The sequence below is a fragment of the Sceloporus undulatus genome, chromosome 1 (assembly GCF_019175285.1).
Source record: "Sceloporus undulatus isolate JIND9_A2432 ecotype Alabama chromosome 1, SceUnd_v1.1, whole genome shotgun sequence".
NCBI lineage: Eukaryota > Metazoa > Chordata > Lepidosauria > Squamata > Phrynosomatidae > Sceloporus > Sceloporus undulatus.
Window position 1 is genome coordinate 208,285,677 of NC_056522.1, and position 16,480 is coordinate 208,302,156.

General features: G+C 40.9%; 1 protein-coding gene across 1 annotated transcript in view; it reads left to right on the top strand.

Moving 5' to 3' along the window:
- SLC25A12 (solute carrier family 25 member 12) overlaps positions 1-16,480 on the top strand; it is a 95,090-nt gene that overhangs the window by 63,254 nt on the left and 15,356 nt on the right. The window contains exons 11-13 of the mRNA XM_042444525.1: positions 1,027-1,185; positions 6,258-6,310; positions 6,653-6,733. Coding sequence (XP_042300459.1) covers positions 1,027-1,185; positions 6,258-6,310; positions 6,653-6,733 — 293 coding nt within the window. The remainder of the gene's footprint in view (positions 1-1,026; positions 1,186-6,257; positions 6,311-6,652; positions 6,734-16,480) is intronic.

The window sequence follows — 16,480 nt, forward strand, 5'->3', positions numbered from 1 at the left end:
TTAAGCAAGGACAACCAGAGTTTCCATTTCCCCCAACACCAAAGCTTAGCCCTGAAACTTGTGAAGAATGAAGTATACGTACAGATTGCCTGTCTGTTGTTGTTGTTGTTGTTGTTATTGTTGTTGTTGTGTGTCTTCAAGTCATTTCTGACTTATGTCAACCCCTAAGGTGAACCTATCATGGAGTTTTCTTGACAGGTTTCTTCAGAAGGGGCTTGCCATTGCCACCCTCTGAGGCTGAGAGTGTGTGACTTGCCCAAAGTCACCCAGTGGGTTTCCATGGCCAAGCCAGGATTCAAACCTCCAGTCATTATCCAACACTCAAACCACTACATCACACTGTCAGTTATTCCTGAGTCTTAAATTCACTACCCTCTGCCTAGGATTCTGATGACAACTTTATAGGGAAAAGCAGAGACCTGCTCAGTTTCCTTTGAATTTCTGGTGCCTGAAATTGAAAGTTTTATTCTGTTTCCTGTGGGACTCTGTTTAGGGAGCTCTGGTGGTGCAGTGGTTAAATGCCATTACTGTAGCCACAATGTTGTGAGTTCAACCCCAGAGGGCTCCAGGTTGACTCAGCCTTTCATCTTTTCATTGGTCAGTAAAATGAATACCCATCTTGTTGGGGGCAATTGGCTTACAGATCTCTGCTTAGAGAGTATTGCATTCACTATAAAGCACTACAGAAATGTAAATGCTATTGCTATTGCTAGTCTCCTTGTTTAAAACAGCCTTCCTCAATTTGGTGCCCCTTCCCCACCACAGTGTGCTGTATTACAGTGCCTATCATCATTAGCCAGCACAGCCTGCACTGGCTGGGGATGATGGGGGTTGTATTTCAACAGAACCAGTGAGTGCCAGAACTGGATAGTACCAACAAGGCTGATGCAGCACCATTCAGTGTCTGTTGTGCTTGGTATTGTATCTCCAGAAAGAGGTGAACACACCCAACATGACATAGTTTCATGTGTGCATTTTGGAAGAGGGTGCTTCATTGTTGTGATTTTTTGTTTTTGTTGTTCACAGCGGTTGGAGCTACTGCTGTGTACCCTATAGATCTGGTGAAGACACGCATGCAAAACCAACGCTCCAGTGGATCAATTGTTGGAGAACTGATGTACAAAAACAGCTTTGATTGTTTTAAGAAAGTTCTGCGGTATGAAGGCTTTTTTGGCCTCTACAGAGGTAAGTAAACAAAAGGCATACATCACACCCATCCATAGATGACTGTGGAGTGAACATGGTGCTCCAGATCAGAAGCACAGGGAGGTGCTTGCAAATTCACTCCTTCCTTTGAAATGAGTGAGGAGCCCATTTGGCTTGGAGGAGGCTCTGTGCTAAAGTTAGAGCTCTTAGCCCCAGGTCAGACAGCTCGATTAGAGTTGGAATTCAGCTGTCAAACACCATCCATTTTCATGGACCTCCTTTGTCTTTAAGGTTAGCCAACCCAACAGTTAGGCAAAGGTATGCTGCAGATATTGAAAAAGAAGGCGCACTAGTGAAATATAGGAGGGCAAGGCTGTAGAGTCTACACTGTCTGTTCTGAACTCCCTAAGATACACAGTTTCATTGCCAGGGCTGACATAAGATTCAGCTGTCAATTGAGTTACATCTCTGTGCAGAATGGGAGAGGAGTGCCCATTTTATCCTTTGCCTCAGACAGCAAAATGTCTTGGGCCAGCCCTCCATTCACTGCAGTCCAGAGAGTATTACTTGCAGCTTCCTTACTGCCAGATAAATATATGTATTATTTCCATGTTATATTTGGCTAGGCACAAATAAATATATTTTATTTTCTTAGAAATAAATTATATTAATAGACCATGGTTGAACTGTATTCTGTGGTACAACATGGCAGCTGTTAAGAGTCAATTCATAGCCTGTTTCTGCTGCACATGCACAAAAAGAACCTGAGGTTAACATGCATTGCAGTGGGTGTCATTGGATTGAACTTGAAGGTGGACTAGGGCATGGACTGATTTGCTTCCTCAGTGCAACTTTTCTGTTTAATAGAGAAGATAGTCCTGACATTTAAAAACACAGGCACTCATTGCAGATGGCAGTGTATTCTGCCACACACCTTTTGAACATGTGAACAAGGCAGTGTAAAACTCTTAATTTTTGTGTCAGAAGAGCTCTGCTGGATCAGACCAAAAATATTTCAAGTCCATCATCCTGTTCCTCACAGTGGCCATCCAGATGCCCCAAAATCAGGTCAAGAGGGTACCCTCTCTCTTGCCCATTAACCACCAGTGTTCAGTGCAGAGTTTAGATGTGGCCATTTTGGCTTTGGGAATTCTGGGAATGGTACTCCAAAAAAGGAACTTTTATCCAAATCTTATTCAGTAGCGTACTGCTTCTGAACCTGAAGGTTATGTGTAGCCATTGATTTTGCCTTTGCGCATGTGTGCGCAAGGCATGCATACACATGTGTGCATACATGGATATATGCTGTATTTAACAGTTTATTAAAGGCTGTGGGAGGTGTGGCTCCAGGTGTTATTTTCTCTTAGTTTCCTTAACTGTAGGCACCACTGTGCTAAATATTCTTTCAACAAGGGATTGGGGAGACTGGGGCTGGAAGAGAAGCATTTCTTTTGTTGTTGTTGCCAGCCACCCTTTGTGTTTGTTAATAACTACCTTTCCCCAGAATAATAAGTCTGTTAAGCCTTAGACAAAAAGGACAACCTTGAAAGAAATGAAGCCACAGTACACATTAGCTGCTGATCTGTTTTTGTGTAGGTACACATTTGCTTTGGGTTTCTTAAGAGAATGAAGTGAGTGTGGAAGGGCTGTTCTGCCTTGCCTTTATGAATGATGATATGTTTCTGCTGCAAATGGTGTCCTGTCTACATTGCTGACAGAAGCTAGTTCTCTTTTTCTTAATGTGAATGCACCTCCTGCAAATAATTGTTCAGCTGCTGTGCCAGTCAGCACTCCGACTGGCTGGCAGATTTAATTTCACCCTTACTGAGACCGCGGGTGGGTGGGTGTGAACTGTTCTTTATAGTGGTCCTGTAAGTTGTTCTAAAAGTTGTCCAAGGGAGCAGGTGGGGAGACAGGTAACCCATGCCTGGATTTTATTAATTAGTGGGGGAAAAGGACAAGAAGCCTTGTCTAAAGTCAAGCAAGTTAAGGCTGCCCTCTACTGATCTCTTTTTCTTAAACTTGTCTTAGTTTAAGTTGAAGGAATATGGAAGTCATTGAATTCAGTCCAAGAACAGGAGTCCTATACATAGCTGTCCTTGCAAAAACCTAAGACAGCACATGGGGGTGCCAACAAAGATCATGAGGTCCTCCAGTCATTCCTTGTGATGCAGGGGATTCATTACTGATAGACAAAATGGTTCCTAATTTTCCATTCAGTTTTATTTATACTCTATGCTATTGAATTGCATTGTTTCAAAGACAAAGTATGAGCAACTCAGGGTGGGGTGGGGTAGGCATGGGTGGGGAGGCATGGCAGGAAACACAAGTGCCTCCTCCTTCCTTAGATACTGTTTTTTATGTAAAATCGGAAGTAGAGTCTTTTTGTCTTTCCTTCTCATGCACAGTGGGACCCATGTTGGGAGTGCTTGTCTGTCTCTATCCTGCTGGGGAAAAGCACAGGGATACATTTTTGAAGACACACACAAACAGGAAGTGAAAAGCACATACTGTATGCATCTTGCTTTATCTTCTTTTCTGAAGGGTGAACTTCATGTTATATTTAATATGACCTAAAAGAATTTTTTTTAGGCAAAAGCAGCAGATGTCTGGAGTTGTGTATAGTTTATATACAACTGCCTTTTCTTTATTTCTTTTTTCTTTAAAACAGGGTGAATGCATGCTTTCACCCTGAAAATCCAAAGTGGCTAAAAAAAAGATTACTTTGTTAATTGGTAAACTTAGGAAAAAAAGAGAATCCCATTTGTCAGACTTCTCAAGTCTGGAGATGAGGATGAGTTAAAGAAGATGAACCAATAGGTGTTTTTAATTGCTCTGGAGAAAGTTCAGTAGCCATTTAATCTGTGCATCACTGCATTAGAGTGCTGTCTTTCAAACCGTAGGCAAAGCCTGAGAAACAGGAACAGCAATTCTACAAATAAGTTCTTTCTTTTACTTCTTACATTTGTTCCCACTGTTGCATTAGTGAACTCAAGGAAACATATATGGCAGTCTTCCCCCTTTATTCTTACAACCCCTGTGAGGTAGTTCAGGCTGAATAAATGCTTGGCCCAAGGTCAGCCAGTGAATTTCATGGCTCACTGGGACTTGAACCTCGATCTCCTAAGACCTAGTTCAACATTCTAAGTCTCTGCAACTCACTTTGAAGGGATGTCATATTGAGGAGGGAGCAAGCTTGTTTTCTGCTGCTCCGGAGACTAGGACCCGGAGCAATGGATGCAAGCTGCAGGAAAAGAGATTCCACCTCAACATTAGGAGGAATTTCCTGACAGTAAGGGCTGTTTGACAGTGGAACACACTTCCTAGGAGTGTAGTGGAGTCTCCCTCCTTGGAGGTCTTCAAACGGAGGCTGGATGGCCATCTATCGGGGATGCTTTGATCTGGATTTCCTGCATGGCAGGGGGTTGGACTGGATGGCCCTTGCAGTCTCTTCCAACTCTATGATTCTATGCTCTTGTCTTTGAGGGGTCAGCTTGACAGTACTGTAGCTGAAAAGGGTCTTCATAAGCTTAGTGGTACTATCTAAACAGGATTTAGGAGCAGACACAGTGTACTGCAGGGCAAAATGAGCAGGGGGGACCTAAATGCAGAAGAGCTGGGATATAAAGGAAGTAAAGTAAAGCAACACACATTACCATCTAAAGAGGACAGTGTCTGACTTTTCAAACTTTGTTCCTCCTAGTGCTTAGCTTCTCCTACTCCCATCATTTCACCTTTGGATGTTCCAGTTCCTATAAGATGGGATTAAAAATAAATCATCACAAACAAGATTCAAGTCTTTAACCCCTATGTGGATCAATATAAAGGTGGACTGATGTGCAGGCATTCTATCCATTCACTCAACAAGAAGTAAACCAGGTTCCTGCGCCCAGCATTTTGGCAAGGAGCTTTGGTGTAAAATCAATGCATGTTTTATTTTGTTTTGTTTAATGTTGACTGCCTCATGTCATACCTACAGAAAAAAGTCTAGAGCTTTGTCTTGTAACTTTCCCCCTTAGTGCTTAAACTCCTGTCTCCATTTCAGTGATGTAAGTAGCACCATAGACAATTGCATCCATTTTAAAAATGATGGTCTTCTGGGTAGTAGGAAAATAAAAGTGTGTAGATGTGAATAATATTGGCTTGAATTCTATGAACCACATGTTGAAGGAAGCTCATGGTAAGCCCCCCCCCTTTTCTCTTGTTGTTTTCTGCAGCCCATGCACAGTCCGAAAAGACTCTTCAGAGGTTAGGGGACTCCCCCTAAACCATATGGGATCAGTGGTTGCTTGGGAAGGGGTGAATTGACTATACGTGGGAGAAGGGAAGTCTCAGTTGAAGTATCATACTCCTTTTCCACAATCTACTGCCTCTCCCCAACATCCCATTTTCTCACCATTTCAGTATTGAGGTGAGGAAGCAGTGAATGGCATATTCCCATTCCACTACCTTCCTTCAGCTTGCAGTTCCCAGGTTCCAAGCCCTGTTGTCTTTTGCCATGTGAATTAGGTCTCGATAGGAAGTAGCATTGCCTGGCTGTGTCTATAATGATGCTTCACTGGAGTGTCTACAGAGCTTGCTACAATTTGTGGCATTTTCAATTCTGTTTCCATACAGTAGTTCCATAAAAAGAAAAAAAAAAGGAGGGGAAAGTGACATGATTTGATTGGGAACAAATGAGACTTCTTTATGGCTGATTGTCAATTGATCAAATCGACATGGAACACCTTGTGGTGAAAGAGAGCTGTACTGTATATTTTTCTCATATGGCAAGAACAGTTTGGAAGGAGTCTCAACAGCAATACAGCTGATTTCAGTGCATGGCAGGGAACTGATGCTGGACAAATAGATGGATGAATGTGCAGCACAAATGAGCCCATGTGCCAGCAAACTTATCTATACTGTCTGCAACAGAAGCTTTGAAATGCTTGGTTGCCCAGTGGTACAGTGACATGATGATACAGCCAGGTTCAAGTAGAGAAAGGTTTTTTGTTGTTGAAGGAAACTTTTCACGTGGAATGAATGCATTAAGCCAAGAGCAGAAATCTGACTTTTATGCTTGCTCTGTACATGCACATACACTAATTTTAGCCAGTCTCTTCTGTTCATAGGGTTACTTCCACAGTTGATTGGTGTGGCTCCGGAAAAGGCAATAAAGCTTACAGTAAGTATATTAGAGTTGGCATAATTAAACTCTTTTTTACTGCTTAAATCTGGATGATTTACAGCATAACCCAATACATATCTGTTCAGAGTAAGTCTCTGAGTTTATATCCCTGGTGTTTACTCCCAGTTTACTGTAGCCTGTATTCTTTTGTTTTAAAAAAAGCACACCAACAAAACCCACTTACAGTTGGGTGGTCCAGGTGTTCTTTCTGCTGCCAGAATGGCCACTGTCTGGCTTTGTTCCCCCCCACCTCCCATTTTATATATCCTGAATATATTTAAATTCTGTATGTGAAACAGGAAGAGGAATTATGTTATTAATTGTATCTTTTTACATTAGGTGAATGATTTGGTCAGAGACAAATTCACACAGAGAGATGGTTCCATCCCACTGTTTGCGGAGATCCTTGCAGGAGGCTGTGTAAGTATTTCTGTTGTGGGAAGGAAAGTGAATCTTTCCTCTGCAGTTCAGTGGCAGGAGCATAACAGCTGAAGTGGGAAGAGCTACTTGCAATTTCAAGGCAAGAAAGCCATTCATCCTTTTCTATTGCCACTGCTCTTAATAGTTGGCTGTACATAGAGTAGGTTACGGCAAAGCAGATCACTCATTTACCATTACTATTGTCATCAGCACACATCTCTTGTTACAAATGTTGATTTCAGCGTAGCTCTGCTTGTAAACACTGGCTGCTCAGTGCCTGGAGAAAATCTCAAAAGGCTGCTAAGGATGGCACAGTGATGGACCCTTCTGTCTTGATTCACATGTTTTTCTACATAAGAGTTGCTTTTGTCTGAATGTTGAAGAACTGCATTACCTCAAGGTTGGAAAATTAACATGTCAGCTTAGACAGAATTTATATGCTTCCAGTTTTTACTACAAAGACACAGGTATAATAATAATGTAAATCAGGTGTGCTCAGCCTTTTAGAGTTAGAAGGCCTCATTCAATACAGGGATAGGGGCCATGCACTGTTGTGCACATACACAAATTCATGCATGCACACACATAGATGCACATACTCAGGCGGTCCTAAAAGTGCAGAATATAGTGATTTGTATGAGGATTACAGTGGGCCCTTGGTATCCAGTGGGGTTTGGTTCCAGAATCCTCCATAGATCCAGAATCCATGGAAGTTTAAGTCCCACTAAATACAATGATGCAGTGAAATAGTGTCCCTCACATAAAATGGCAAAATCAAGTCTTAATTTTTGAAATTCTTTTGGCATCTGGGCAGGGGGGGAGGAGATATGTTCAAGCTGTGGATGGTGGAATCCATGGATAAAGAATCCATGGATATGGAGGGTGGACAGTACTAGAATATAGAAAGATGGCACTTTAAATAAAACAATGTAGAAACTGTGGTGGGGAATTATGCAGTTGTGAGGGGGCTCAGAGTACCCAAGGGGCATATAGCTTGCCCTCTCCAGGCATAAATGCAGAGTGTGTGCCAACCAAAGTTGAGCACTTTTTAGACTCCATGATTTCTATGGGAGACATGAGTATTTGCTTATCTCCTTCCTAGGAAAATCAATGGCAGTTAAAATTGATTGAATTAGATTAGATTTTGCACATGCTTTTTAAAATTCAGATGACTTCAGTATATTCCAGGTCACTTCTGCAACATTTTGAAATGGAGCTCAGATTGCACCAAACATTTGTGTCTTTAAATATGATTTGAGGGATCACCTCACCTTAGCTTGTTGCTTTCAGATATTTGGTGGAAGATAGTCGTATAACATTGCACAGTTTATATTGTGTGTAAGCCTCTATATTTTGTACAACTTTAATAGAAGGAAAAACAGATCCTGGAAAAATTACTTTTTTGTATTTAAATTTCCAGAATGCTATAGCCAAATACTATCACAGTTGGTTTTTCTGTTCACCCTAATAGACTTTGTTGCATTTGGTGCTATTGTCCTTTTCAAGTATCTCTGAAAAGGACATGAGCCCTCTCAGATTTAACTTCGGAATCCTAATAGCTTCCAGTTGAGTAGACTGGGCAAAAATCACTTCAACTTGTCACCCAAACCTTGGGCAATAAAGGCTATTGACCTCTACAAATTCCAAATTCAATGAGACAGCCCTGGAGTGACACTACTTTTAGTCGTCCCTGATTAGGAATGGCAGTACAGTAGATAACTTCTGTCAGCATGCAAATCTACATTTGGGAAAGGGAGCAAGCAAGTGAGTTATAGCCATACCCTAGAGAGACCTTAGTCTTTTTTCCTTGAAGGCCCATTAAAAGCAGCTAGAGTTAAGTGTAAAAACCCTTCAGCTCTGCAAATAAATGGAATTCAAAAGTTTGACACTTGAGTGCTAACTTTCCCCCACTGATATGTCTGCTGTAGACTACTGGGGTCTGCTTTGGATTCATTAGGAAGTGCTTTGCAGTCTATAGCAGATTAATTCTTATGAAAATATATGCACATTTTAAATTAAACTGAGTTTTAAAAAGAAAAAAATTGCCTAAGGATGTTTCCAGGTATGCATTCATTAGGACATTTAACCCCCCCCCCCCGCTGTGACATGTGAGAACATTAGCAGTTTCTGTTTTGGGAATGAAATCTGATAATCAAGGTTACTAACTTAATATCATTTTGTACCAAAATATGTTTCATTCATGGAATACCCTGCATTAAACATTCTTTCCATTTTCTCCCCAAGAGGATTCAGACTAGAGTGTAGTTACTGGCACAGAAGAATGTTTGGATCAAAGACAAGAGATCTGAGGCTCTTCTGAGGCTGAAGTCTATGTCCAAGTCAGAGGTTGTAGTTGGTTTTTGAATCCTGGTGTGTTAGATGAGAGATGAACCAGGGTTTGGGTTTAGACATAAAGATACCCTAGTAAATTTCTAGTTAGTTTAGCCACTTGCTTATGATCAATAGGCCAGCATGCTGAAGCATTTTGGTTCTTTTAGTGTTTGTATGAATGCGATTAGCCAAGGTGACTAAATTGAGGCTGTTGTTCTTTGGCCACATCATGAGGAAAAATTAATCATTAAAAAAGACAATGATGCTAGGAAAGGTAAAGGGCAGTGGAAAGAGAGGAAGACCTCATACCAGATGGCTAGACTCAATCAGGGAGAACATGGGCCTGCGTGCAGAAAATCAGTAGAGCGGTGGAGGACAGGGGGTCTTGGAGATGTCTCATCCACAGAGTTGCCATGAGTCTTAAGTGACTCAAGGGCAGTTAACAACAATGACCCCTGGATATGTACCCATGGGCATTTAAAAACACTGACAGTAGAGATCTTCAGGTGCCCATGCAGATTCCTCTTCCTTGCAGCCAACCTCACTCAACTTCACTCTCCTACCCCTTGGGAAGACAGAAACATCTTCCAGGCAGGAGAGAAAAAGCAGCCACCCGCAAACCTCATCCATAAAAACAACCCACACTATCTTAATGACCAGAGCTTCCTCTCTCCCCTGCCCCATTCAACATTCAAATCCATATAGCAGTTATACGAAGTAGGCATCCACCCTTCTAAAGAAGGTGGTTAACAGTACCCAGCAGCAGAGATTTTGGGGCAATGATTTAGGAGCCATGACACATTCTTAAGCACATATCTTTTAAGTGATGAGATGAGTGTATTTTGACTTGTGAGGGCCATTGCAAGAATGATAGAAGCTTACCTGCAAAAGTCTAATATTCATTGCTATCCCACTCATTCAGCTTGAGTCTGTCCTTAAATGGCTTTCCATTAAAAAAATGCTTTAATTTGTTGTTTTTCCAAATACCTCCCTAAAACTAACAGGTGTTTAATGTATGTTTATTTGAAAGTGTCAGCATATAAAAAGTGGGAACTCTGCCAGGTGAATGTAATATAAAAAGACTCACAGGGTCTTCTGAGAACAAACCCCTGAAAAAATCTTTTCATTGCAGGGAAAAGTTGTTGGTCCAGGACGTGGTCTGTTGTTGTGAGGGAGAGGAAGTTGAGCTGGGGCTGGGAACAGCAGGCGCTTTGCCCCTTCCTTTTCTGCGGCTTGTGCCTCACGGGGGAAATTGGAAAGGGCAAGAGGTCTCCTGTTGCAGGGTCACTTGTGTATTTCCTTCGGCCTCTGGCATGTCAAGAGGTGTCTGCGGTGGGATCTCAAACTGCATCTCTTCTCTCATAACCTTTGCTGTCAGATTGAGCTTTTTTTATTTGTTCCTTGTGTAGATTTTATTTTACATGACATTAAGGTTAAGTAGGGAGCTGGAATTGTTCATTCTCCTGATCTGTATGAATAACCTCCATTCAGAACTGAATTTGTCATGTATTACTTTACAAGGTGTCTATTATAATTGAGGCATAATATTCAACTTGCAAAAAGCAAGGTTTGTGTGGAGTGTATTTTCTGAAAATGATTGTTGTTTATATATCCCAATCTGTGTTAATTGTGTGACTGGCCCCTGATTGTCTATGTGCCTTCTTTTCTCTTTCAGTATTCCACTGCCTAATTTGGACTAAAGTTTCCCCAGTACATTCTAATTTCTAAAACAGAAAAAACACCCATATTGCTAATATTTACTATGATGGGTATTAATGGAGTGCCAATTTTATGCTAAGCACATTACAGTACCTTGGCAGTTGCCAAAACAGTTTATCTTCAGTTATACTGTAATAGTTCATCAACTAATTGAAAACAATGGATTGTTGTCATAAATCAGTTTTTATACATAATCCATTGTTTGCTTAAGTCCAGCACTTGAAAGTACTTAAGTAATAGTACCTTGAAGCAGCATGCAAGTCTTTTAAAACGTGTTAAAAAGCAAATATTAAAATAGAATATTCATTTCAAAACTACTGATCAGTTCAAATGGTTATTAGTTAAAATATTTAAAATTGCAGTTCTCAAAACAGGACAGTAGTTCAAAAAGCCCTGGGTGAAGCCATTCATCTTTAGTAGATACAAAACACATGACACAATTGGTGCCTCCCAAATACTAGGAGAGTAAGGAGATGCATTCCAAAATAATGGGAATTGAAGACACTGAGGACCACCACAGAGAAGATCCAGGTTGCTGCTAGATGGATCATCTGCAGGTCATAGAACAACTAGCAAAGCCTTTTACAGCGATAGGACTGTAATCACAATACTGTAGATCCAAATCAAGGAAGGCAGCTGCTAAGTAGTCTAGCCCTCAATTGCTCAGGGTTTTAAATGTTAACAAGACTTTGGGCTTTGCCAGTACCTATAAGGGTATCCAGTGTGGTTGCTTTAGCACTTCTGTAATTTTTAGGATGAAAAAAAACCCCAAGTTCTCACTGCACCCGCAGCTGGTCGATGCTGCTCAAGGAATTGGTATTGTAACCTTTGGGGTCTATATATGTTAGCACAGATTGCCATGTGTAACATGGAAGTACATGCGAAATTTGCTAGGTCAGGGTATAGAGCATCATGCTTTGAGCAGCACATGCAAAGAACCAATGCAAATGTAGCTCAGTATGTTAAAAATTTGCCTTGTAGAACAAAAGAATGACTTTTCTTTAAATTTCTTTGTCTGTGACTGGAACAAAAACTTACACATTATATAGTATTGGAGAGAGAGAATATCTCTCTCCATACCATATCCAGACACTGGAGCTGTGGCCTATGCACAACATAAACAGGATGCATTTAATTGAGAATAAAAGCATTACAAGACAGTAGTCATCTGGGTGTAATATATACAATTTGAAATCACTTCAGCCATCATAAAAAGGAAGTCATGGGAGGTCTAATAACCAGATATTTAGCAATGTTGTTTTTCTACCCCTCTACGGCGGTTGATGGCAGTTGCACAGAAACTAGTGATTTTGGCAGTTACCCTATCATTTAGATTTGAGAGAAGGTCTTCTTCTTCTTCTTCTTCTTCTTCTGTTTTATTTATATAGCGCTGTAGATTTACACAGCACTGTACATACAAACAATAAAATACATAAACCTGCCTATGGTGTACATTCTAAAAAATAATAGCATAATACATATAAATAATACATAACAATACAGGAAGGGGTTCAGTAAAATAAGGCAGGCAACAAATTAAAAACGTCAAATAACAAATAATAGTCCCGAAATGCCTGGGAATGCTTCCCTGAACAGGATGATCTTCAATTCAGTTTTGAAACTGGTTAAAGAGGTGATGACCTGTGCTCATGGGGGAAGAGGTTCCAGGAGTGAGGGGCAGCAAGTGAAAAGTAACGAAGCTGAGACGGGACAGTGAAAGGCTGAGAAAGCAGATCTTGACTACCAGAATGGGTGGGAAGGTGAGGAGAAAGAAGGTTTGATAAATAAAGGGGGGGCAGCCCATGCAGTGCTTTAAAAGTCAACAACAGAAGCTTATACTGAATAGGGAAAGGGAGGGGGAGCCAGTGAAGGGATTACAATAAAGGAGAGATATGATTGAAGTGGTGGGCGGATGTAATAATGCGTGAAGCCGAATGCTGGACAGAAATTAAAGGACGGAGGTGAGAAAGTGGAAGCCCTGCCAGAAGTTGGTTACAGAAATCAAGTCGCGAGACCACTAGGGCATGGACCAGAATCTTGGCAGTAGAAACAGAGAGAAATAGTCGGATTTTGGCAATATTGTATCTACATGCCTGGGGGATACACGACAGAAGAATCCAAAATAAAACCAAGACTAGAAATGTCCTTCACAGAAACAGAAAAGGAGTATTGAAGAGTAGACTTAGGTGGAAAAACGAGAAGCTCCGTTTTGGACATATTGAGCTTCAAGCACCAGTGCCGCATCCACTGAGAGATAGCTGTAAGACAAGATGAAATTTGCTGTTCAAAACCCGGAGAAAAGTCAGGGGTGGAAAGATACAGCTCAGTGTCATCGGTGTACAAATGATAGGAAAAGCCAAAAGAACTAATGAGTTTTCCTAGGGACAATGTGTAGAGAAAAAACAATAGGGGACCCAAAACAGAGCCCTGGGGAACTCCCAACAGATAATGGAACAGAAGACGAAGACGTGACCACTGCAAAAGATCTATCTGACAAATAATATCTAAACCAGTTAAGAACAGTCCAAGAACCCAAGGTCAGAAAGTATATCAGCATGAAGACAGTGATCAGTGGTGTCAAAGGCCACAGACAAATCAAGAAGAACGAGATCAGAGTAAAGGCCATTAGCCTTGGCCCATAAAAGATCATCCGAGATCTTTGTGAGAGCTGTCTTTGTAGAATGCCGTGGGCAGAAACCGGACTGAAAGGGATCGAGAATGAAGAAGAAACTCAAGACAGCGAGAATAAACGACCCTTTAGTCTTCATAGAGTTTATCTCGTCTACCCAGGACTGTTTGAATAAGAGTGGTTATAAGTGAGACTCTGATGTCTTTATAGAAAGTACAGTAAAGTAGGACATGACATACTGACTGAACTTCGTCTAAACCACAAGAGCAAATTTGTTTTGAATACGGGATCTTTTTATATTTGCCATCCAGTACAGCAGAAAGGAGAATGTTCAGCCTGGCTCTTCTTAATTTGGGAACGTTCAAATTTGTCAAGGAACTGGAAGGTATAAATAATCCTCTGTTGTCTTTAAATACACGATGTGGTGCAGCCTAATTTATATGAATTTGAAAGTCAATGTCTTTGATGTGTTGAACAATATTTGTTTTTGCTTTGTCATAACTTAACATTTGGATATAAGTTACCAAAAGACCTATAACTGACAATTTTATAATTATAGATTTTTTTCCATTTTGATTGGCAAAAATAAGTTAATATTAATGGAGATAATCCTACTGGGTTGAAAAGCACCTTTAACCAAATATTAAATTTATACTGCTGGATACGAACCTCAATCAACATTAGCCCTGGTTCTAGCCATAGAATTACATTGGGAACACAGCTAGGGATCCCAAGAATCTTTCTCAAAAATTTAGTTTGCACAGCCTTGGATGGGACAATGTTTCCATATGAGCAAACTTCTGAGCCATCTATAAGAAAAAAACAGAGCTTCTTTCACACTATACAGATAAAAAGCTACAATTCAAGTTTAGCTGCCATGGTTCTACCTTTATGCAATTTAGGATTTGTAGTTTAAGGAGAAATATTTAGAATTCTCAACTGGACAGCTGCAGTGCTTCTGAGCAAAGTACATGCCCCACAATTCTGCAGAATGACACTGTGGCAGTTAAAGTGAAATCATAGTGCTATAAATTGCATACTGTGAAAGGGCCCTAGGGCTCACTTGTGCCACTCCAAGAAAGCACAGGTAGAAGCAGGTGTTAGCAACTCATCTGAGCCATATAGCCAATGCTGGCATATAGCAGAGTATAACTGGCAAATTCAGAAACGTGGTTCACAGCCCTCAGTAGAGATAACAGCAACTGGATGTCTTCCAGAAACTGAAGAATGCAGGGACTTCGGGAACTCTCCAGCAAACGCTGACTCCGGCTGCTGTTGATAAACGACCAGACAAGCCAAATCTCCCAAAGTGCTATATTTATTTACAGAATGCTATCCAAATCACCAACACTATAATACAGATCAAACGAATACTAACTCCTACTCAAACCCACAAGCAATCACTGGAAGCCCCTGAGTTTATATAGCCTTCAGACCATGTGGTCTCCCAAACTCAGTTACTTCCTGTCCCACAGTGTAAAGTGTCCCACTGTGCAATACAGACAGATGTTTCATCATCCAGGCATAGGTGCACTCAGGCACCAAAGTGTCCTTGAGCCTATGAGCATCAGCTGTGCTTGATCAGCCTTGTCCTTCGCAGTGCTAGATGCTCATGGTCATACACACACACATCTAAGCATTTCCCAGTGTGCTGACTTGAACCCCTGACAGCAGGAACACTGTCTCTCCTCCCTACATGAAATTAATCAAAACTAATTTGTTTGTTGTTTAATTATTATCCCAATTTTCTCCCAGAATGGGACACAAAATGCTTTACAGTAGAGGTTAAAATAAAATACAGCTAAAGCATTTTATTATATCTAACTTTTTAAAAAGCAAATAACCCAATTATAGCTACTAAGTTTACAAAGTTTAATAAACATATAAGCTTTGGTAGTCAAGATAAAAGTATAGCAACTCGTCCCCCCATGAGAAGACCCATCTGCCACAACCAGTAAGCAGCCCAAGGCCTGTCTTCATAAAAGATCTGAGGTGTTTCTTCCCACACCTGCATTTCTGAATCCTGTTTAGAATCCCTGCTGGCTGGAAAGGTGTTTCTCCTTCAACTGCTGTAGCTGGGAAATGACATGGTGCAGAATACATGTAGGTTACCACACTTCTGGCAATGAAAATACCATTTTTTACAACCTGGGAAGGCCAAAAGAGGATTTCTTAATGCATAGGATTGGGCCAGTTAATTGCACTGACAATCATTTTCCTTTATCTGAGAGAACATGATGTCACTTTGGGATTCAGGTTGTATTTAGGCGGCAGAGTGTAATATCATGGCTCTGTAAAGGCAGTAAATGCCAAATGTTCAGGGCTCATTTAAAAAATCAAGGTGAAGCTATATGCTTGGTTACATTAAGCAATGAAATTTCATAGCGCTTGGTGAACTATCATGACAATTAAGTTGCTTTGGGCCAATCCTTGTACCATGCTTTGCAATAATATATTGCTGCTAGATTAACCTCCTGTATTTTGGCAATACTGATGTGTAGCAACATTGTGTACAATGTTTTTTAGGGTGGAATGGAGGTGTTCTATTATGGATCGGTAACATTCCGGATCCCCTCATGTAAGAGAAAATCCACATGTGCTGGAGCCCCATTAGAAGTAACGGGGCTCGCGCCTGTGGTGCATAGTGGTGGAGCAGTGGGTGCGCACCCGTGGCGCGTGCCCCATTACTTCTTCCAGGGTATGCGAGGGGCTCTTCCAGTGCGGCTTTCAGTGTATGCTGAAAGCCGCGTGTGCCGCGTTCCTGTAAAATGTGGGCACACTGTACATACAAAGTACCAGAATAAATGCATAGTGCTTGTAATGGAGGGAGGCAAAAGGAAAGATCTCTCCATGTTCTGCATTGTAATAAGTATATTTGTAGAACTTATTTGTAACTGTTGAGTTAGAGTGAGCAGTTAGGAGGCCCATTTGCAGAGGACACAAAATTATTGAGTGTGATAAAAACAAACAAGAAACATTGTGAAGCAAAATGGATGAAAGGATATTAAAATTACCAAATGTGATTTCTGTGTAAGCCAATTTAAAAGTGTGTTCACCAGGCCAGAAAA